General features: G+C 39.4%; 1 protein-coding gene and 1 long non-coding RNA gene across 4 annotated transcripts in view; one reads left to right on the top strand and one right to left on the bottom strand.

Annotated features, from left to right (window-relative positions):
• LOC142872356 (uncharacterized) overlaps positions 1-18,164 on the top strand; it is a 33,416-nt gene extending 15,252 nt beyond the window's left edge. The window contains exon 2 of the long non-coding RNA XR_012920567.1: positions 16,252-18,164. This is a non-coding gene — a long non-coding RNA (uncharacterized LOC142872356). The remainder of the gene's footprint in view (positions 1-16,251) is intronic.
• Positions 16,740-22,635, bottom strand: part of ITGA6 (integrin subunit alpha 6) — a 75,703-nt gene continuing 69,807 nt past the window's right edge. For 2 of the 3 annotated variants that reach the window (XM_076005655.1, XM_012781943.3), the window contains one exon: positions 16,740-18,949. In XM_076005655.1, coding sequence (XP_075861770.1) covers positions 18,788-18,949 — 162 coding nt within the window. In that variant the 3' untranslated portion in view covers positions 16,740-18,787. Of the gene's footprint in view, positions 18,950-21,504; positions 21,634-22,635 lie in introns of all 3 variants that reach the window. The other variant, XM_012781944.3, reaches the window with a different exon arrangement.

Here is a 22,635-nt window from a genome sequence, read left to right as displayed (position 1 = left end):
AGTGCAAAGTCTCTAATTAGAGGTTAGTCAGCAGTGTTAAAAGCAAAAGCTCAGACAAATTACATTTAACAGAGTTTAATTGAGCAAAGAATGGTTTGCGAATTGGGCAGCCCTCCAAACCTGAATAGGTTCAGAGAGAGTCTGGTGCTGCTACGTAGTCAAAGAAGACTTATGAACAGAAAAAGGAAAGTGACATACAGAAAATGGAAATGAGGTACAGAAACAACCAGATTAGTTACAGTTTGCTGTTTGCCTTATTTGAACACTGTTTGAACAGTTGGCTGCCTTTGATTGGCTGAAACTCAGTGACTGGCACAGTGTAATCTGTGTGCCATCTAGGTAGGTTACAGTACAGAGAAACCTTTAGGCCAAACTTGAAATGTATAAGGAGGCAATTTTAAACTAACCTTAATTTAACAGCATTTTCTTATTGATTAAGCTTAAGTTTCATTTTACCATTTACATTGGGTTGGGCTTTGGTTTGCTTGACTAAGAACCCAGAATGCTTGAGCTGCCTCAATATAATGGCGTCCTAATTAATTATTTCAATAGCAATTTGAGCCTAGGTCTGGGAGAAGCAAAGTCTCCTGCTGGGGTCTGAATTATACATATGTGGGGGACCAGAATATACTTCCCCAAAATATGAAAGATTGTCGAATTGGAAATAATTAAGAAGAAACAAATATAGGAGAGCTCTCTGCCCTCCCTCTATTTGCTTAAAAGCAAGACACAGATTTACAAAGAAAAAAATGTGTCTTGCCCCTCTATCCTTCTACCAGGGAAAACAAAGGTTAACCACTGAAGACAGCTTTAGATCCACATCAGCCTGGACATAGTACCAGAAGAATTTATATTAACAAGTTTTACTAACTGGCCTTTATCTTCCATTTATTTGTTGTTCCACAATTTGCTACCCCTAGAGATTCAAAGTGCTTTTCCTTTATCTTATCTCTACTCTAAAAATTTACTGATCTTTGTTGAAGCTGCTATATAAGCTATAATTCAGAGCCACCTCTTTGAGAACTACTCATCCTCTGGGTGTTGTCTCTCATCTATATATGAAATATACATGTTAATCAACTTGTTTGTTTTTCTCTTATAAATCGGTCCTTTGCAACAGGGGTTCATTCTAACTGAGAACCTATGGGGGTTGTTATTTTTCCTCTACATATGCCACTATGAAAGTTCAAGTTGTTCTCTTTTTAAATTTTGTTGGTGGGTGTGGTGGCTCATTCTTGTAATCCTAGCACTCTGGAAGGCTGAGGTGGGAAGATTGCTTGAGGCCAAGGGTTCAAGAACAGCCTGAGTGAGAGCGAGACCCTATATCTACAAAAAATGGAAAAATTAGCCAGGCATGGTGGTGGCATGCATCTGTAGTCCCAGCTACTCAGGAGGCTGAGGCAGGAGGATCCCTTGAGCCTAGGAGTTTGAGATTTCAGTGAGCTATGATGATGCCACTGTACTCTGGTCTGGGCAACAGGGTGAGACCCTGTCTCAAAAAAAATTTTTTTTTTTTTGTTGAGGTGAGGAGATTCACATTTCTAGTTTCAATATAGATTTCTCTTCATTTCTTCCATTTGAAGGAGCTCAAGGAATTTCATCCCAAAATATGACTCCTTGGACTAAAGAGTGTTTTGAATTAAAGGCCCTCAGAGATCAACAGGCCTTAGAAGGGGCTTTCACTCTGTCTCCATAAAGACCAGATGGACCCATCTAGAGGAACAATTGTCTTTTCTTCCCCTCCCTGTTATCTCAACATCTATTCCAGGAAGGAAGATCAAGAATGCAACCAGACCTGGCCCAACCCATTTTAAAATAATGCCTGTCTTTCAGGTTAAGTTAATTTCCAAAGAGTCATTTACAAGTCAACCTGTGCTTCCCCGTCCATTCATTCTTCCAAGTATCTATTCGTCCTCCCTAGTAATCACTTGTTTCCCCTCAACAGAATTATCTATATTCTTCATCCCCCTCCCCATAAAATGAGGGTATATCTGGACCCCAATAGGATATTGTGTAATCACTTGTGATCCTTCCTGGCACATAGAAAATAAATTTGTAATCTCTTATTAATCTGCCTTATTGTGAGTTGATCTTTCAGTGACCCTTGCAGGGATAAAGGGGAGGTTTTCCTTTCTCCCCTACACATTTATTTCATTTCTTAGGTTCCTAGCTGCCTATTTCTGGGGTTTATTCGTTCAACCTTCATTCAGTAAATGTTTCCTTAGGCATGTTATTGAGATAGAGTAGGGACCCCTATTAGGGGCCTACTAGATCCCCCAAGCATGGAAATTAAAGGAAAATCCTGAGTTTATTCAGGGGAACTTCCAAGCACCCAGCTAGCCTTAAAATGGAAATGGGAATAGCAATGGTCCTCCAGGCAAGCCAGAGTCACAAGGTGTTTTGAGTTCCTACAGAAACTTAACATAGGTTCTGAGTTGTTTTTCAAAAACACCAAACGGAAAATGCAGGTAAGGGGAAACTGAGGAATTCAACTCTGATCATAGTTCTTTATTCTAAATCTCCCCCTGAGGGGCCTATCACATCCATCTTAACATTCTTTCCCCATAATCTAAGAATCTCTGAACCCACCTATGCACCCCAATTCAGGATAACCCACATTTTGGGACCAGACCAATCCATGTATTGATTTGCAATTTTGCCTGCCCGAAGTGTAGCCCTGCCTTTAAAAACCCTGACTTGTAAGCCATCAGGGAGTTTGAGTTTTTGTTTTCATTCTTTGTTTTTTGAGACAGGTTCTTACTCCGTTGCCCAGGATAGAGTGCAGTGGTGTGAGCTGATTTTTTAGCGAACCTTCAGAGGACTGAGGGAAACCCCTGGGACCCAAGACTAGGAAGGATTTTCTGACCTTCTCCAGAAACAGGTCATAAGACTCTAATTCAAGAAGTGTCCTTCATATACTTGGGGGAAAGGAGCATGCTTACTCTGAAGACACAGGAACATAGTGTTACTGAAAGTTCAGTGCCTGTCCCTGAGGCCAAATCAGTGAGAACCAAGAACGAGGACAAGTGGTTTGAGGAAAAGGAAAGAGAAGTTTATTAATTTGCTAGCAAATAAGGAAAGCAGTAGACTAGTATCTCTAAAGACCACCATCCTCTCTTTAAGCAGAAATACAAGACTTTTTAAAAGGATATTTTAAGAGGTTGGGCTTGGTTCCAGGGTGTCACAAATGTTGTGGCTTCAGGCTATTGTTTAACTATAATTGGTAGTTTTGGTCCACCTTATCTCCACTGACAAGGATCTCCTGACCCTTGTCGTGACAGTTCTGCTGAGTCATCTCCTGTGATTAAAGATACTAGAAAACAAACAGCAAATAACATTTTTTCCACCCCTTTGATTACCAGCCTTGGGAAGGAAAGCTGGTTTTAAATCCCAAAAAAGGTGGGGGGCGGTTTAAAGAGACAACTCGTAAAACATTTTGTAGTCCTTTTTCAGACGTTTACCTCTGTTACAATAGAGAACAATCTGAACAAGTAGACCTTGCTAAATTTCCCCCGATTTATTACCATTAGATTATAACCCCATTGTCCACTCATATTTCTCTGTGACTACCCACTTCTTCACCAAGTTTGGCATAAAAATATACAAGTTCAACCATTTATTCAGGTCATCATTTCCTTATGAAGGCTCCTGTGTCATGTAAAACTTGTGTTAAATAAATGTGTATGTTTTTCTCTTGCTAATCTGTCTTTTGCTATAGGGGCCTTACCCATAAACTTGGAGTATAGGTGAAGAAAAGGTATTTCTCCTCCCCTACAATATTGTTACCAAAAGTTTGGCATTTGTCCTCAAGGCTGCATAAGATGAACAAGAACAAGTGGTTTGAGGAGAAGGAAAGAGAAGTTTATTAATGTGTTGGCAAATGGGGAGGATGGAGACTCTTGTCTGAAATGCCATCATCCTAATAATAAGCAGAATACAGAGCTTTTAAAGGTTGGGTTCTCAGCTTCAGGCAATTCCTATTCAATTACAGGTGGTGATTCTAATCATCCCATCTCTGCTGAAGACAATCCTATGACCTCCATCCAGGACCTCCCTTTGCTAGGTCTAGGTCCATGCTGAGCCATCTCCTGTAGCACAAAGAACAGAAGACATGACCCTGCCTCTCCCAACCACTGGCCTGAGGCAGGGATGCAGGTTTTAGTTCTTAAAAAGCAGTGGGGGATGTTTTAAAGAGACAGAAAATATATTGCCTTTTTAAAAGGCCATTCCCTCTGTTACATATTCCTCACTGTCAATATTTCCCTTCCATATCTATGGGAGGAGGGGTGACTACACTGTTATAATATCTGAAAGCTTTTAATAAAATTCTAAGGAATAAGAAAACATGATGTCATTGGCATTTTTTCTCTACTTGTTCATTAATAATGGTGTGTCTTATAATTGATAGTGCCTTAGATGTGATGAAATATGGTTTAACTGTTTTTGTCTGGGGTAAAGAGGTAGCTGGCTTTTTTTAAACTTGTAAGACCTATATTAGGTTAAGATTTTAGGCAGCAAGAGTAAAACAGCCCCATTATGAGAGTTGTATTCCCTTCCATCTTTACTTCAAACTGGCTTACTCCTGCCTGAGATCTTCACTGTCATAAGACTGTGCTAAAAGCAGCCAAGAAGCAGACAATACACACCAACACTAAATGTTTTCTGCTTTTGCTGCTTGGCTGGCATAGTCTGCCTTCCAAGTTACCACAGATGATAGTTTGTTTTTTTTTTTTTTTTTTTTTTTTTGAGACAGAGTCTCTCTTTGTTGCCCAGGCTAGAGTGAGTGCCGTGGCATCAGCCTAGCTCACAGCAACCTCAAACTCCTGGGCTCGAGTGATCCTTCTGCCTCAGCCTCCCGGGTAGCTGGGACTACAGGCATGCGCCACCATGCCCGGCTAATTTTTTTTATATATATATCAGTTGGCCAATTAATTTCTTTCTATTTATAGTAGAGACGGGGTCTCGCTCTTGCTCAGGCTGGTTTTGAACTCCTGACCTTGAGCAATCCGCCCGCCTCGGCTTCCCAAGAGCTAGGATTACAGGCGTGAGCCACAGCGCCCGGCCTCAGATGATAGTTTTATTAAATGTTTTGCACAGTAAAACAAGGATCATAGCATTCCAGCTTATAACATCTGACTTCTTTTTGCCTGTAACCCTATATTTCCATTGAGCTTGTAGGGAAGCTCAATATTTCCGCTAACGGTTTGTTAATTTGCATTTATAACACAGACTGATAATAGATTAACAGGAAAAAAGGGGCTTACAAATTTTTTTTATGGGCACACATGTGCACAGGGGTCATATAAAATATATTTTTAAAAGAACTCAAAGAAATGGCCAGATGGTTGATGCTTTTATATCATTTTGAAGTTACAGAAAGAATGAGGGCTCACAACATGGCCAAAACAGGTTATGGTAGCAAATCAGGTTATAGTGGCAAGGCACATTGTGGGAGGGAGAGAAGAGGCCTGGCTAGCAAGAGTGGTCTTGTTATGCAGATGAAACCTCACAGATAGCAGCCCTCAGAAAGAATAGGTGGTAGCCTGTGGTCAGTGTTACTCCTTCCAAATTTTAAAGGTGTCAGACTGTCAGTTAATCTTTCCTAGATCCTGACAAGGGGGAATTTCAGAGAAAGCCCGCTTATATCTGTTGCTTGCATTTCCTCTAAGCACACAGCTCTCCCACAAAAGACAGCTTTTTAGCTATTTTTGTATTTCCAGCACCTCTGAATAGCCATATTGAAATAGGTCAAAGAAGTATATTTGGGTGTGAGATACTTTTAGTCTCCTTCAAGCTAATGGCATATGGCCATGCTGAGGTACAACAAAAGAAAGAAGAATGATCTTTATTTTGGGTGGAATATCTGTCCAGCTAACATTTTTATTATTATGGTAAAAGGAGAGAGACGATATTAGTAGACAACTCAGTGTCTCTGATGCAAATGATAATGGGGGTTGTTGTGATCACCTGCAGAGAGGATGACACTGGAGACAATGCCTAAAAGCACTAATATTGATGGGATGAGCACGAGTAGCAGCCCAGGGAAGAGTGCTTTCAAAAATGAAGGGTGTTCAATACTGTCAACTATTCTCCAGCAGTCAAGCAAGATGAGGACTCAGAAATATACTTTAGATTTAATAACTAAAAGGTCATTGGTGGCTTTGGAATAAGTGATTTCATGGGAGCAGTGATGAAGTTGAGATGACTGTAAATAAATATAGTTGCTGGGAAGGACCCTGGAGTTGAATAGGTTTATGTATGTATTTTACAAGAAAATCTTAAGTGGGTCTAAATGCTGGAGGTGAGGGACCAATGAAGAGTGCCAGATACAAAGCGGAGGGAAGGTGAGGTGCCTGAATAAGGTCCTGGAGGGCTGGCAGTGTGGCCATGGATGTGAGCGGGGACCCCTCTGATTGGGGTGCACTGGCATTATGTTTAAGAAATGTGTGCCATCTTACGTGGCCAGACCTGGTTTGGAATCAAGGCTCCAGCACTTTCTAACAGGTTAATCTTGACTAACTCACTCACTTTCTCCAAGGATTCTGACTACCTCTCTTATTGAGCACCTTTTAGGGGGACAGGCACTAACCAGTGAAGTAGTTGTTTTTATAGAGGACGATGCTGAGGCTATGTAGTCCTGTGAAGAGAATGTATATCTAAAAGTAAATTAGACCAGGGCCCACATATAGGCAGAAAACTGGGAAAACCCTTACATGATAATTTTTATTTTTTTGTGAAGCAGGAGGCAGAGCACACTGAAGCTAAGGGAAAATGTGGGAGAAACCCACTGTGTAAACCATCTAAGGAGAGGAAACTCAGAATAACCTGTATTTATTTTATTTTGATAATCCTTCCAGAGATGCAATGACATTGACAGATTTTACTTTGTATTCACCAGGCCTCTTGCAGACTCAAGTACAGGAAAACTCAGTTCAAACTTCCTTAAATAAAAGCAGACGATTTTGTCTCATGTCACTGAAAATTCTTCAGTGACAGCGGATCCAAAACATCAGAGTGTGACCTGCCCTCCTTTTTCCTCCTCTCCATATTTAAGCTCTGCTTTCCTTGGTGTCAGCTTTCCTCATGATGAGAAGTGTAAATAAAAATAAAATCCTAAGTCCCCCCTGCCCACTGAATGGACCAAAGGGACCCTAGAAAAACGTTATAACTGAGTTCCCAACCATGAAAGGAAGGGAAATTGGACATACCTCGTTATACCCTCTTCCTTTTAGAGTTTAGATGCAACAATTGGCTGGCATTAATATTAAAACAGAGACCATAATACTGACATAACAGACTTTGTGGCAATAAGATACTAAATTATTAACAGGACCTAAGTCCATGGCAAAGCAAAGGTTAAATCACACCTGCAGGCCATCAATTTGCTTAATAAATCACTTGAGTACATACATTGTGGTTTGTCTCTGATTAACAGACTTCCTTATCTTATCTTATAATATTCCAAGCCTTTAGATAAAGCTTTATTTCTTTAACAAATTACAAATCAAATAATCTTGTAAACTACCTATAACCTATAAGCTTCTACTTCAAGATGTCCCACCTTTTGGGGCCAAACTAATGTATACCTTCCATGTATTGATTTATAATTTTACCTGCAATTCCTGTCTCCCTAGAATGCATAAAACCAAACTAACCCAGTCATCTTGGGACCACTTACTCAAGACTTCTTGAATATGGCTCTCTGGGCCAACAATCACACACATTCAGCTGAGAAAAAAAACCTCTTTAAATTATTTTACAGCGTTTGGGGTTTTTTTTGTTTTTTTTTCAGTTAACACAGAGATGGACAGAGTAGCACCAGGCTTCAGTAGTCCTAGCTGAGCAAAATCTCAGTAGTGAGCACTTCTCTCCTTATTGCTCTGGGAAAGCATCAGGAAAGACTTTGCTTAGGCAGGCTGTGGCCTTGTTCCCACCCCAGGCAACTGGGAATAGTTGGGAGGTGGTTCACACACACACACACTGGAAGTGCCTTTTCTTATATTTCACTTATCCTTGTAAATTTCTACTAGCTGAAGATTTTTTTTTTAATTTGCTAGAATTCATTAGTGAGATTTAATAAACATTCAATCCATGAAATGTGATATTCTCTCAAACTTGAAGAATAATAGTTTTTTACATTTTTCTCTACTTTTATTCCCTTCATTTCTTGATTGTTTCTTTTGCTGGGAGTTCTTAATTGTGATGGAACCCTGTAATTGTTAATCTGTAATTGTTAATCTAACAGATTAACAAGGGAAAAACAAACAGAATTGATTTAATTAATTAAAAAACCTAAATCAATCCTCTTCTTTCTATTAATCAATCTGAGTTCTTAATTGTGATGGAATCCTGTCTTTTGTTAATCTGTAACAAAAGACAGATTAACAAGGGAAAAACAAACAGGTTTATTAACATGTATATCTCATGTATACATGAGAGATAACACAGAGAAATGAATAAATCTTTGGAGATCTCAAAGAAGTAGCCCTGACAGAGTTCCTCTTTTTCCCATTCCTTAACCTACTTTGCCAAAAAGACATGTAAGCTTCTAAACCCTGTGGGAGAGTTGAATCTTCTGAGGTTTTCCATATAAACACATTAAATAGGTTTGTATCCTTTTCTTCCTATTAATCTGTCTCATGTCAGTCATTTTTCAGAGAACCTTTATAAGGCCAAGGGACTTTGCTCCCTAGAGTCAGGCAAACTTTTGAGGGGCCAAAGGTCTTTGATCCCTGCAGGTGCATAAAATAAAAAACACTCTAGATATTGTTGGTGTGGGGGTGAGGGGAAACTTCTCCTTTCCCCTGAAAGTTCACTGAAAGATCAACCTACAACTAAAGCAGATTAATAAGAGGAAGAGGTTTATTTACCATGCACATGGGGAGAATTACAGAGTGATAACTCAGTATCCCAATAGAATCCAGATATTTTTATGGACATCTTTTATAGTGGAGAGGGAGATAGGGAATATAGGTAATTCTGTTTAGGGGCAATAGTTGGTTTCTAGGGAGGATGAATGGATACTTGGGGGAATGAATGGATGGGGGAAACAGATTGACTTGTAAATTAACCTGAGAGACAGGTGATATATTGAAAATGATTTGGGCCATGCTTGGTTGTATTCTTTTTTTTTTTTTTTTTTTTTTGAGACAGAGTCTCACTTTGTTGCCCAGGCTAGAGTGAGTGCCGTGGCATCAGCCTCGGTCACAGCAACCTCAATCTCCTGGGCTCAAGCAATCCTACTGCCTCAGCCTCCCAAGTAGCTGGGATTACAGGCATGTGCCACCATGCCCGGCTAATTTTTTCTATATATATTAGTTGGCCAATTAATTTCTTTCTATTTATAGTAGAGACAGGGTCTCACTCTTGCTCAGGCTGGTTTCAAACTCCTGACCTCGAGCCATCTGCCCGCCTCGGCCTCCCAGAGTGCTAGGATTACAGGCGTGAGCCACCAGGCCCGGCCCATGCTTGGTTGTATTCTTGACTTTCTTTCTGAAATACAGTGAGATAGATAACAGAGAGGGTAAGGGAAGTAAGTTGTTCTTTTGATGGGTCTGTCTGGTTATACATATAGAGGGAATGCCCATTTGAATATCTGTAGATCTTTTTTGTTGTTGTTTTATTGAGACATAGTCTCACTCTGTTGTCCGGGCTAGAGTGCTGTGGTGTCAGCCTAGCTCACAGCAACCTCAAACTCCTGGGCTCAAGTGATCCTCCTGCCTCAGCCTCCCAGAGTGCTAGGATTACAGGCGTGAGCCACCACACCCAGCTGAATGTCTGTAGATCTTAAAGGGCCTTTAATTCAAAATACTGTTTATACCAAGGAGTCATATTTTGAGGTAAAATTTCCTGAGGCCCTTCATTGGCATGAAGGAATTTAATTTAGGGGATTATATGTATACAAAATAGACTGAAGTGGTCTCTAGGCTAGGCCTCTGAGTATAATTTTGAAAGTGGTAACTTCCCTGGGGAGCTCTGAGGCTTTCACTGGAAGTGGAGGTGAAGACAAATACTTGTAGCTGCAATCCAAGATAGATCAGGGAAATGGAACCAAGAGCATTACCTGTTAGTCCTTCTCTGATGCTGAAAGCTAAAAGACACTCTACAGAGAACCTTGGAACTCCACTCCATGCTTGCTAGAAGAAACAATCCCTGTGGGTCCACATTTCTTGTTTTATTTTCCAGCCATCCAGTTTTCTGGAAATGGGTCCACATTTCGATCTCAAATGAAGGTATGCAATTCATAGACCCAAATTCATATGCACAACCCTAGCCACAAGAAAGTCTGGAAAAGTATTTTTAGAGTTCTGGCCCTTTCAACTAGAAAAAGGGTAGAATAGAGGTTGAGCAAGCCAATCCACAGATATACGCCCCAATGGCTAAAGAGTTTTATTCATTTACCTTTGTTTTCTGGCAGGGGTACTCAGCTAGTTTGTGGTGGGAATAGACAAGGGAAAACTGAATAGATGTTGCTTGAGAAGGGAAATGTCAAATTGCAAAAGCTTCTCTTTAAGCCAGCCTGAACCTTTTTGTTTCTGAAAGTTTGGTACTTGTCCCCATGGCCAAACAAAGAATCAGAACAAGTGGTTTGAGGAAAAGGAAAGAGAAGGTTATTAATTTGCTATAAATGAGGAGAATGGCAGACTCACATCTTAAAGTACCATTGTCCTCCTTTTAAGCAGAAATAGAAAGCTTTTTGAAGGGAGTTTTCAGCTTAGGGTCATTGCTGTTTAACTATAGCATCTCTGGTGGAGACAATCTCATGACCTCTGCCATAACAATTGCGTTAAGCCATCTCCTGTGGCACAACGGCTTGGGCAGGGATGCAGGTTTTAATTCTCCAAAAGTGTAAGGCGTTTTTAAAGAGACAGCTGGTAAAACATTTTACCCTTTTTCAGGCCATTACCTCTGTTACATTTTCAATCTTTTTATTTTGTCACTGATTTAGAGAAGTTACTATAACCAGATCAATGTATCAGTGCTTCTGTGGGTCAGCTACTAGAACTGGCACATAGTTCCCCATTCAGCTGTAATGCTATTCATTGTCATGGGATTTTACTTCTCATGGGGCAGGAATCTTAAAGGCATGGCCCACACAAGTATCCTAAGACAAATGCCGTCTATCCTGTTAAGACAGTGAAAACTATATATTCAGATAAAACAGACTTAAATTGTACACACTTGAGGATGTAGGGGTTTAGAAGTTGTGTAGAGGCAGGCATGATGGTGTATATTCTCTAGTGGCTGAGGTTATAATCCTGGTTATTCCACACACCATTTTACAGATGAGGCAATTAAGGCATCAGATATTTAAACTTGCCCAGGACACACAGTAGGAAGTGGCCCGGCAGGGACTTCAATGAAGACTCCAGAGACCCTTGATACTGGAGGGATAATCGGTGGATCAGGAGCATTGTAGCATCTGGAGCTTGTTAGAAATGTAGACTCTCAGGCTCTAGCCCAGACTGCCTAAATCACAACTGGCATCTTAACAAGATTCTCAGGTGATTCTTAGGCAAGTTATATTTTGGGAAGACTGCTCTTAACCACTCTGCTGAGACTTCCTAACCTACTGTGGCTTCCTCAGGTAAGAACCCTAGAACTTTGGTTCCATCAGCAAGCTGATGACATCTTGGAATCACAGTCCTCCAGTCTTCCTAGGGAAAACTTTGTTTTTTGCCTTTAACAGATTTTTCCGTCCATGCACTATCATGACACGTGGGAGGCAGAAAGTTTTCAAACTCTTTCTTCCCATGACAATGCTGGTCTAACAAACATGGTGTAACTCAAGGGCCAGGCGAGTTCTGCGAGCATTTCCTCTTCTGCACAATAGTAAAGGTAACAAGCAACACAGCTGCACCTTGCCTTCCCACGAAAGGAAACCAAAAACCGATGGTGTGTAAAGAACTCTGAGAAAGGGTTCAAAAAATAATTTGCTCTTTTCTCATTCTTCCACTTCAGGGGAAAAAATAAATCAGGAAGAATCAGTGCATAGAAATTTCAAGATGACTACTTGATTATCTTAACACATTGACTTTCTGTGCGTGCTCTGACCCCAACCCAAATCTGCATTATGGTCATTGTGTTAAAAGCTGAGACCAAGTTTAACATAGAAATAAGGTCAATACTGTCATGGTTCAAAATGACCAGTGTTGATAAGCACTCTAAAGTTAGGTTCATAGTATTTTTTAGTAGTGGAGGGTACTTTGACTTGCAGATTGCAGTTACTAACATCACCAAGTCATGGCTTGGTAGACATTGAAGAACAAGGAGATAAAAGGTTCCAGTGACAATAAAAACAAATTCTGCTTCCTAGCTGCGAAGCAAGGAAGTAGAACTAGATTTCCATGCTTCCTTCCTATTTTAGCATTTTATGGTTCTACATTATAAATAAGTATAAAAATAGCTAAAATTCCATGAGCACTTCCAGATCGTTTCATTTAATATTTGCAAGGAATCAATCACATTTTACAGATGAAGAAACTGGGGCACAGAGATACCAGTAACTCACTCAAGGTTATATTCTTAAGAGGTGGAGCTAAATCACACTCCAGAGCCCCACTCTTATGCACTGCACAGTTGCCTCCTTTTTTAGGGCAAATGCACGTCCAGCTCCTCAGCTCCTGTTACTGGTGTAGTGAAGTACCACAGACAGGAACATGGCGAATCCTTATAGTGGGCAGAGCCCTTCTGATAAAGATTCAGGCCATTCAGACCTCTACAGCAGTTCTCAACCATGGCTGCTCTTTAGGAGTTAGAACTTTAAACAGCACGAATGCCTGGATCTCACCCTCAGTGTGGCAGAGGGTCTGGGCATCAGTATTTAAAAAAAAAAAAAGGGTTTTAGTTGATTCAAATGTGTAGCCCAGGTTGAGAATGGCTACTACAAATTTTCTGGGAATGGGGTTTTTCCAGGGGCAAGTTCCACTCACAGAGGATCTGGTATTGCTGTCAATCATGGATTTTTTTTTTCTTTTTTTGAGACAGAGTCTCACTCTGTTGCCTGGGCTAGAGTGAGTGCCATGGCGTTAGCCTAGCTCACAGCAACCTCAATATCTTGGGCTCAAGCAATCCTCCTGCCTCAGCCTCCTGAGTAGCTGGGACTACAGGCATGTGCCACCATGCCTGGCTAATTTTTTCTATATATATTAGTTGGCCAATTAATTTCTTTCTATTTATAGTAGAGACGGGGTCTCGCTCTTGCTCAGGCTGGTTTCGAACTCCTGACCTCGAGCAATCCGCCCACCTTGGCCTCCCAGAGTGCTAGGCTTGCAGGCATGAGTGACCATGCCCGGCCAATCATGGCTATCTTAATTCAAGGTTTTTAATTCTGCCACCTATAAAGTTAATTCGCTTATACTTGTCAATATTAACCATAGTTTTAGATTATGAGCTTCCTATAAAAGGTGAGAGCCAGTGTCTTATTTGTATCTGTATCTCTAGGGTCTAATTTAACATCCCTAGACATTTATTTCCAGTTGGAACATGATTAAACCACATGTCAAAATGACAAGCATCTTAACAGAACACTGACTGAAATCCATCTCAAAATGACAGGATCTTAACAGAACACTGACTGAAATCTATCTGCTGGTTATTGGTGAACTGAAAATTGCTAAGACTTTGAGATGACAAAAGCAGCACACTCTGACCTTGGAATTTCTTGAGATTTTTGGCAGGTGTTCTAGAATGATGAATAGTGAGAAATTTTACTTGACCTCTCCTAACATGGGTCTGTTTCCATTGACCCCGGCACAGGCAGCATAACTGAGAGATGACTCGAGGGCACGGGCAAAGAGAAGATTGAGGCACTTAAGCTTTGCGGACTGCTACAAAAATTGCAATTGACTCCCTCACTGCAGTGTAATCATCAGCCATTACCTGGTTAGTTTTGCCCTTTGTGGCACCTGGTCCACCTTTGCACTGGGCTGGACCACTTCCTTACTCTGGTTTGTGTTCTACAGTTCACTTGTCCTTAGAAAATTTGACCATGAATCCCCTTACAAATTTCCTCTGATGGTAATATCTCTGCAGACCTGGCCTCAGCCCCTAGTCCCCAGCTCTCCCACATTCTAACAGCTGGATGAGACATGTTTTGGAGCTGGCAAAACTCATTTTTTTAAGGTACAGAAGAGAAAGAACTTACTTGCTACTGACCATAATCAGGAACTATAGGAAGAGACGCCCACTAGCTTTGCAATAGCCATTCTTTTGAAGTCATTCTGAAGTTCATTTTCTTCACTTCTTTGAACATCACTTTTCCCCAATGGTGGACCTATCCTTTGGTCTTGAGGAACTGCCTTTAACCACTTCGGTACGGCGCTCGCCGTCCGGGAAACCTTGCCCACAGCCGGCACTCACAGTCCGCACGATAGTCTGTGCTGTGCATTGTCGACGGATCCGTTTTGCTCTTGTGTGATGAGGAAAGCTTTAAAGCACTGAAAGCTTGTTTTACTTTACAGGCAGCTTTACTTGTGATGTAAATCAGAATTGGTAACGTATACATGTTTTCATTATGTTATTTTTAAATGTTCGCAATTTTATTTTGGATAAATGAAAAATTAGAAAAGTCAAGTTTTATTAATGCTAAAGTCGACGCTCGGCTGTGCGCCTTCTTATCACAGCTGTCAGCTAAAGTCGCTGTGCGTGTTCATCTGTGGCTATCGACTATAGTTGACGCTCGTACCAAAGTGGTTAACCACTCACTTTACGCTGCCCAAGCTGATCCAACAACTCTCCCCACACACTTGTTTTCGCACCCCTGAGGATGTACTTACGCGGAACCCAACCACCTACGGCATTTCACTCTTTCCCCTCTTAAAAAAAAAAGAGTCTCCCAATCCCAGTTTGTCTTCCCATGTTGTCCTTTTGTGGGTTAGTGTGCTAGAGACCAATTTCTCATTATGATGTTTGCATTTAGAGAAGGCTTCCTTCTTATCCTCACTTCCCTGGCCTGGGCAATATAAAGCAGCTCCCACCTCCATCTATCCCACATCTTTGAATATCTCAGCCATGAGGGAATGACATAAGCTATGACTATGCACGACCCATTGTGAGGTCTGTGGCAAGGAATTTGCAACCAATAATACAGTGTCAATCCTTGCAATGATTTCCTCTAGGAATCCAAATACATCCAAAGCTAGCCCTATGATACCACCACCATCACTCATAGGCATTCTTGTGACTCTTCTGAGAAGGCAGGCAAGGGGTGGGAGCATAGGAGTTATGACTGGATGGGCCATAGCCCTTGTCAAACCACAGAGATTGATACTTTAAATGGTTATGCTGATTACTCGATTGTTGTGATTTATTCTGGGACCACAGGACCAGATGTATGAACTGAGGCTAGAAAAGGTTCACAGCCACTGGCCCAAATCATTAAAAAATGCAAAACATGTTATTTCTTTGGGTAGAAAAGAAGCTAGGATTTTATATAATACCAAGTACAGTGGAAAACTATTACCTAATATATTGGACAGACAGTATTTTATTTTTAGAAATGGAGTCTTGTTCCGTTGCCCAGGCTGGAATGCAGTGGCATGACCATAGCTCAAGGCAGCCTCAAATTCCTGGGCTCAAGCAATCCTTCAACCTCAGCATCCTAAATAGCTGAGACTATCTGGTATACACCACCACACCCAGCTAGTTTTTCTATTTTTTGTAGAGACAGTCTCACTATGTTACACAGGTTGGTCTTGAATTCCTAGACTCAAGTAATCCTCCAACCTCAGCCTCCCAAATTGCTGGGATTACAGGTGTAAGCCACCACATCCAGCTTAGATAATACATTCTAGATTGGAAATTCATTCAGGGTAGTGCCTACTGTATTATCTAGGCACTATGTATTTAATACATGCTTTATTTCCTCATATTAAATTGTGATAATATAGCTAAAGTAGTTTCATAAACTGCTTGAATCTAAATGAAATACTTTGGTGAAGAAAATATTTTTGACTGGTTGATTCTGCCAAATCAGTCCTGGTGATTAACCTGTGACACATGTCACAGCTGGACTGCTCTTATATCCAAAATGTGTTCTAAGAAAGAAGCAACTTAGCCATCAGAACTTTTATTTTTCATATAGGGATTTACTCTGTCACCCAGACTGGAGTGCAGAGGCATCATCATAGCTCACTGCAACCTCAAACTCCTGGGTTCAAGAGATCCTCCTACTTCAGTCTCCTAAGTAGAAGCTGGGACTATAGGCATGCACAACTACACCCAGCTGATTTTTCTTTTTTTTTTTTGTAGAGACGGGGTGGGTCCTCACTCTTGCTCAGGCTGGTCTCAAACTCCTGACCTCAAGCAGTCCTCTCGCCGCAGCCTCCCAGAGTACTAGGATTATAGGTATGTGCCACCATGCCTGACCAGAACTTTTATTTTTTTATGCCATGTTATCATGCTAAATAATACCCTATCCTTCCACAGGCATAAGCCTTTGAAGCAGATGACTCAATGCAAACAGACAACTCCAAATTTGTAGTTACCTTGAGTAAACCATCTTTAAGACCACTTTCTTTTACTAATAGAGAAGGAAAATTATTTTAAAGACTTGAGCATCAACTAGATAGCAGAACAAAAAGAACCCTCATCACATTTACATTGCATTTCTTTGGCACTAATATCTTTGAGCTGAGATTACATGAGACAACAATAAACACATTGAAATTTTGGTTTGATGAAATAAAAAGGAAGTCAATTTGGGTTGTCATTATAAAATGCTGTGTTAATAAGCAATGAACACTTTTTGTAAAAAAATTTATTTCACACTTTTATACAAATATCCACAGGTATTTTCTGATCATGAAATAATTTTACAATGCTAGTTAGTATAAAAATGTATCAAATGCAAACAGACCAGTGACTAGACTTGAGATGACATTTTAAACAAATTTAAACGCCTTAACATTCTTGTTTCTTTGTTGTTGAATCCCTCCCCCCCCCCCAGTCCCACACCCCCTTTTCAGGGCATTTATTCTTATAACAAAGGTCTGTAAACACTGTCAAAATACCAGCTCCTTAGCAACTTAAAAGCCAGAGCATCAGGCTCCAACTTACCCAAGCAAGAAACTGAGACTTTAAACACTGTTACAACCTGTTACAGAGAAATTTTTGTAAACAAAGTATGATTTGTAAAACTATTTTTATGAATAAAAATGCCAAGTACAACCAAAATAATGTCTTTAGTATCTTAGGGGTAGAAGATCTCTGAAAAGGAAAAAAAAAACAAAAACCCTCCTAAGCAACAATGGCACGTACAATTGTATTTTGTTCCTTTAAAAGACTCAGACACTGCTTGTACTATAGCCAACAAATTAGCACCTATTTGCTGTTGTTCCCCATATAACTTAACATTTTGAAGCACAGTAACTAAAAAAAATTTAGCTTTCATATCTATTCAATGTCTACTGAATGTATAGAATAATATTTCTCACCACCCTCCCTGCCATTTTTACAATTTAAAAAAATTTAAAGTTCTTGTTAAATTAGTCCCAAAGTAATTCTGGGAATATAGATAGGGGAGGAAATGAAACAAAACACAGAACATTGACTCGTTGATTCAATGGTTCCTATAACATTTAAAAACTTAAAAGCCATGATGTTCTATCTGACTAGAATCACCGTTTTGGTAGCAGATATTCTTTCAGTAGTCTCATACTGGATCGGTTCAGATCCACCATAGGCACCCACCATTTCTTTCAAGTCCTGAATACACAGTATTTGCAGCAGCGAGTAAACTGCTTCAGTGAACAAAGCCATTTGCTCCCAAAAGTTCCTGAAAGTTATAACATGAAATTCAGAAAATATCACACAGGGCTCTGAACTAAAAAATATCTCATGCCTGATAAAAATTAAACATCTTATAGTTACTCATATTTCTTAAACCTTTAGGGTTGTTTTGGGGGGTGGGGAGGGTGTGTGTCATGAAGGAGATATTATAATTTACAAATAAGTTTTTAAGTTATTAAAACAACTCTCTGGTCCATTCATAATTATTCTCTTTTTGCAGTAAATGATTTAGGTCAAATCAATGACCTCCCAGGTTCTGATTGCTAAACCAATGTGAAGGGTAAACTAGAGAATCTTTGGCCTGTTAGTCAATAACAAAATGGCTTGTAAAAAAAAAAAAAGAAGAAGAAAAAATAAATACCATATACAAATAAGTATAACTAGCATTCAAGTCTGTGGGCCTGTGTGTTTTAGTAAAAGGGAGAATGAAACCCGGATGCATTTGGCGTGAGCAAGTATTCACACATCTAGGAAACGGAAAAAGATGGCAGGATGGCAACATCACCTTCTATTGCACATTTAATTTAAGACAGCACTACCCTGGTGGCACAGTCTTGTGATGTGGGACAGTTAACCGGAAGGATGTTTGCAGCGGCAGTGCCGAGGACAGCCACTCTGTTAGTGCAGGTGATCCGAGGTGCCTTCCTCCGGCTACGCTATCAGGAGGATGCTGCCTGAGTGCAACTCAGCTGGGCACTTGTAAGTCAGCCACACCAAAACCAAAGGCAACCCTGAACATTAAATTAAGGCAGTTAAAGAAAAATCCATTCCAACAGTTTTAAATTTGGCTGTGCAAAACAGGAGCCTTAGGCTACGTAACAATATCCACAGTTAAAACTGTAGGTTCATAAAGTGTGTGGTCACTCTGAAATCAATCCTCGGGTATTGAACAGGCTTTTAAACCCACTTTAGTTTCTGAGTTAGAAAAAAAAAAAAAAAGCAGTTTGGGTACTGTGAAGCTTTTTTTTTTTTTTTTTTTTTTTTTTTTTTGGCCTCCCTATGAGTAGCTTTCATTTTCATTCCACTTTGTGATCCACTGTTTTTTTTCAAGGTTATCACTGTATTTTTCATCTTTGATCTCTCGCTCTTCTTTCCGGATCCTCACAGCATGGTATCGGGGAACGCTATCATCGTACCTAGAGCGTTTAAAGAATCCACACTGGAGAAGGGGAAAGAGAAACAGAAACAGGTGAATTAATCTCAAGAACAGCAAGTGCACTAAATAGGAATCTCTAAGCTTTCTGTTCAGCTATGTCTACCTTTGGACTAAGGGGAAAAAGATACGATTTTCTTTTAAGAAAGAACTAACAGGTTGAAAAGAAGTAATAGCCAGTGGGGATCAATGGAAGAGAAGAGCAGCTGTAAAACTGGAAGAAAACTCCATTTCATCTTGTCTTAACATTTGATAACAATGTAAGCTACCCCTTAACTAACATTTGAAGAGCTTATGAAACCATGCTTCCATTTTTAAAAATAATCACAATATTATATGTAAAAGGTCTAATTTCCAGATTATTAGATCACTTTAAGAATTTTTCTAAAGGTGTAAACCGAAGACTATGTTATGCCCCTCTCCTGCTAATAAAATGGAAATCATATTACAAATATTTTATAAATTACTGCTTGAATATGCCAGTATTCCAATGGATCAATTTAAGAATCTTCTCTCCTCTGAGGGTTCAGTACATATATAATATCTCTCATTAGCTAGAAGGTAATTTATGTTGCCTGGATCTGCTATTGTGTTCCCAATTAAGCTGTTTCATTAATAAACCACACAGTAACTGTGTCCTGCAATAAAATCAATCATGTACCAGATAGGACTTGAGGAAAGTATCACTATACTGAATTTCAGAGCACTCCCTAATTTCCCCCTTTTTTTTTTTGATAAAAAGAAAGAATATTTACATTTAAATTGTTAATGAATATATTTTATTCACTTAAAAATATTCAATCTGATCCAAAGTATATTTTTATTGAGAATATATCTGAAAATTTTAAAATCAGATTAAATTTTTTTTGGAGACAGAGTCTCACTCTGTTGCCTGGGCTAGCGGGTCATGGCATCAGCTGAGCTCACAGCAACCTCAAACTCCTGGGCTCAAGCAATCTTCCTGCTTCAGCCTCCCAAGTAGCTGGGACTACAGGCATGCACCACCATGACCAGCTAATTTTTTCTATATATTTTTAGTTGGCCAATTAATTTCTTTCTATTTTTTAGTAGAGACAGGGTCTCACTCTTGCTCAGGCTGGTTTTGAACTCCTGACCTTGAGTGTTCCTCCCGCCTCGGCCTCCCAGACTGCTAGGATTACAGGCGTGAGCCACCACGCCCGGCCCAGATTAAATTTTTAAATGAATAAAATACATGTTTTTTTTTTTAAAGGTATGTTTTCAACTTAAAAATGGAACTTAAAAGGATGAGGAAGATGCTTAGATTGGTTGATTAATGTGCTTATTATGTGACATCAATAGGAATATAACATCTATATTGAATGATGCTACATTATAAAAATCCCACGGGGCAAGATAAAATTATATACATAGTTATCACTAAATCAACAGGCAAAATGGATCAAGAAGTTTTATTCCAGGCCATTTCTACATGGACTCATTTATTATTCTGTGCAAAAAGGCCAAAGTTACTATCTATTACAAAATGTGACTGCTGGTTGCCCCAGGTGAAGAAGGAAAGAAGGAAATTACAGATGAGGTAAGTAAGTAAGATGGCAACGTTGGGATTCATCATGACAGTGCATGGAAAGGGATTAGAGCCGTAATTCTGTCCTCTTATGTCCACGTAAATGGAAAAGGGAATCACCAGTAATTCCTGTTTCCATGGATTTACAAATAAGAAAAGCAAAACATGATGAATTTAAAATCAACTTAGAGCCAAGGTTGAATAAAATCTCTAGCAACATGAAACATGGTCAAACTCCGTTACAACATTAAAATAAAAACCATGCAAGGGCATTTTTTGTGCTAGAATTTTGTATACTGAAGGTTACTTTGGTAGATGATCATCTTTTGAAGCTGGCCATAAAGCCCATTATGTTGATAATCATAGTTTGTTGTAATGGTCTTTGACCTTAGGAAATACGCAGGAAACGGAAGTTGCATGCTTAGCTAGCATAAAACGATTTCTGAGCAAGAGTAAAAAGCATTCTAAGCCTTCCCCATCGCTTTATAGCAAGGAGAACAAAAAGATGACAGTGAGGAAGCCCCCTCATCAAGAGAAACACAATGTTTCCAACATGCAAAGGTTAATTAGACAGTCAACACAAGCTTCTATGTGTGGGAAATTCCAAAATGAACAAGAAATCTGGAATGATTTCTTATGCATCTTTGAACTTCTGAGTGGGATGCTACATACTGTATTGAACAACACATGGCAAAAGGGGCTACTAAGGAGGTGTGAAGCCTCCTTTTGTGTGTACAGAGATTGCGGATTTTCTTCAATTTTCTTCATTGGTGATGTTTAAAAACAAGAACACAACATAACTCACCTGCAACAAAAGACTCTTTGTGCATTAAAAAACAAAACCGTGAACTTTCGAGTGAAATACATAAAATAAATCCAAGCAAGGCAAGCCAGTGTGGACATTTGGAAACATCTGTTAATGGGACACACACACAGCAAGCTGCTGCTTTTAAAGTTAGCCACCACAACCAGAGCAGGTCCCACAGCTAGCAATTAAAAAACATTGATCAATTACCAATTACAGAAGTGATCACTACTATGCATCAGAAGTAAGCCTTTCTTTATCAGACGGCTGAGCATGGATCTCAGCCTTGTGATATGTGGCATCATAATGATCTTTCTTATTTCTCTTGAAGAAACCACACTACAAGGAAGCAAGGTATTTAGTCAATTTCACAGTTTTGTGTAGAAGAGCTAAACAAAAGAATATCTCAGATTTTAACCTGTTTTCTATTGACAGCTCATTTACAAAGAGACTACTTTCAATCAACCAAAAGTATAACAGCCACTGCACTGTGTTTCACTGTGACATTCAACACATTCCATCACCATGTGTCTCTGATCAAGTGTTTATATGGATGACACTAGTCGGCTAATTGATTTTTCTATTTGTAACAGACATCCTAAGGACAAAAAAATCATTATAAAAGGGAAAATGTATACACATCCGATGTAGCTTTGGGTAGTTTCTTTTTGCAGGAAAATATGGACTATAAAAGAGGCAAAAGATTGACTTCTGCAGTTTATTGAGACAAAGGTTAGAAAATTCTCTAAGTTAGCACAAATCCAAATAAAATACAGATATACTGTGGGTATTTTTCTGCCTTTTACAGTAAATTTTATAGAACAAATACCACCTACTTAAGGCCTTTGGATCTCTGGGGTGAATCATAATATAAATTCGAATACACCATCATGAAAGAATGATTGCTGTTATTTTCCCAAATTCTGACCCACCATATAACCCTTAAATGGTAGGTACCCATGCTCCTCAGGTTAGGTCACTCTAAATGAGTATAAAAGTATAATTCTACTTTCTACTATAATTTCCTGCATTCAATGATAGAGAACCTTTTTATTTACTTTTAGCTAGTTCATAAGGCCATGGAATTGCCTTCTGAAATATAACTTGGTCAAATAAATCTCCCCTGGAAAATTCTGCTTACTAGTTTGGCAACTCATGAAGGCAAAAATCTAGATCTGCTTTGTATAATATGATAGCTACTAACTTAGTTATGTGAAGCTATTCAAATTTAAACTAATTTAAATCAAATTTAAAATTCAATGCCTCAATTCCACTAACCATATTCCAATTATTCAAGAGCTACACGTGACTAATGGCTTCCACATATTCAACAGTACAGTT

This window comes from Microcebus murinus, chromosome 8 (assembly GCF_040939455.1).
Source record: "Microcebus murinus isolate Inina chromosome 8, M.murinus_Inina_mat1.0, whole genome shotgun sequence".
In the NCBI taxonomy this organism is placed as follows: Eukaryota; Metazoa; Chordata; class Mammalia; order Primates; family Cheirogaleidae; genus Microcebus; species Microcebus murinus.
The sequence above is the reverse complement of the archived record's forward strand: the minus strand, read 5'-3'. Positions and strand labels throughout refer to the sequence as shown.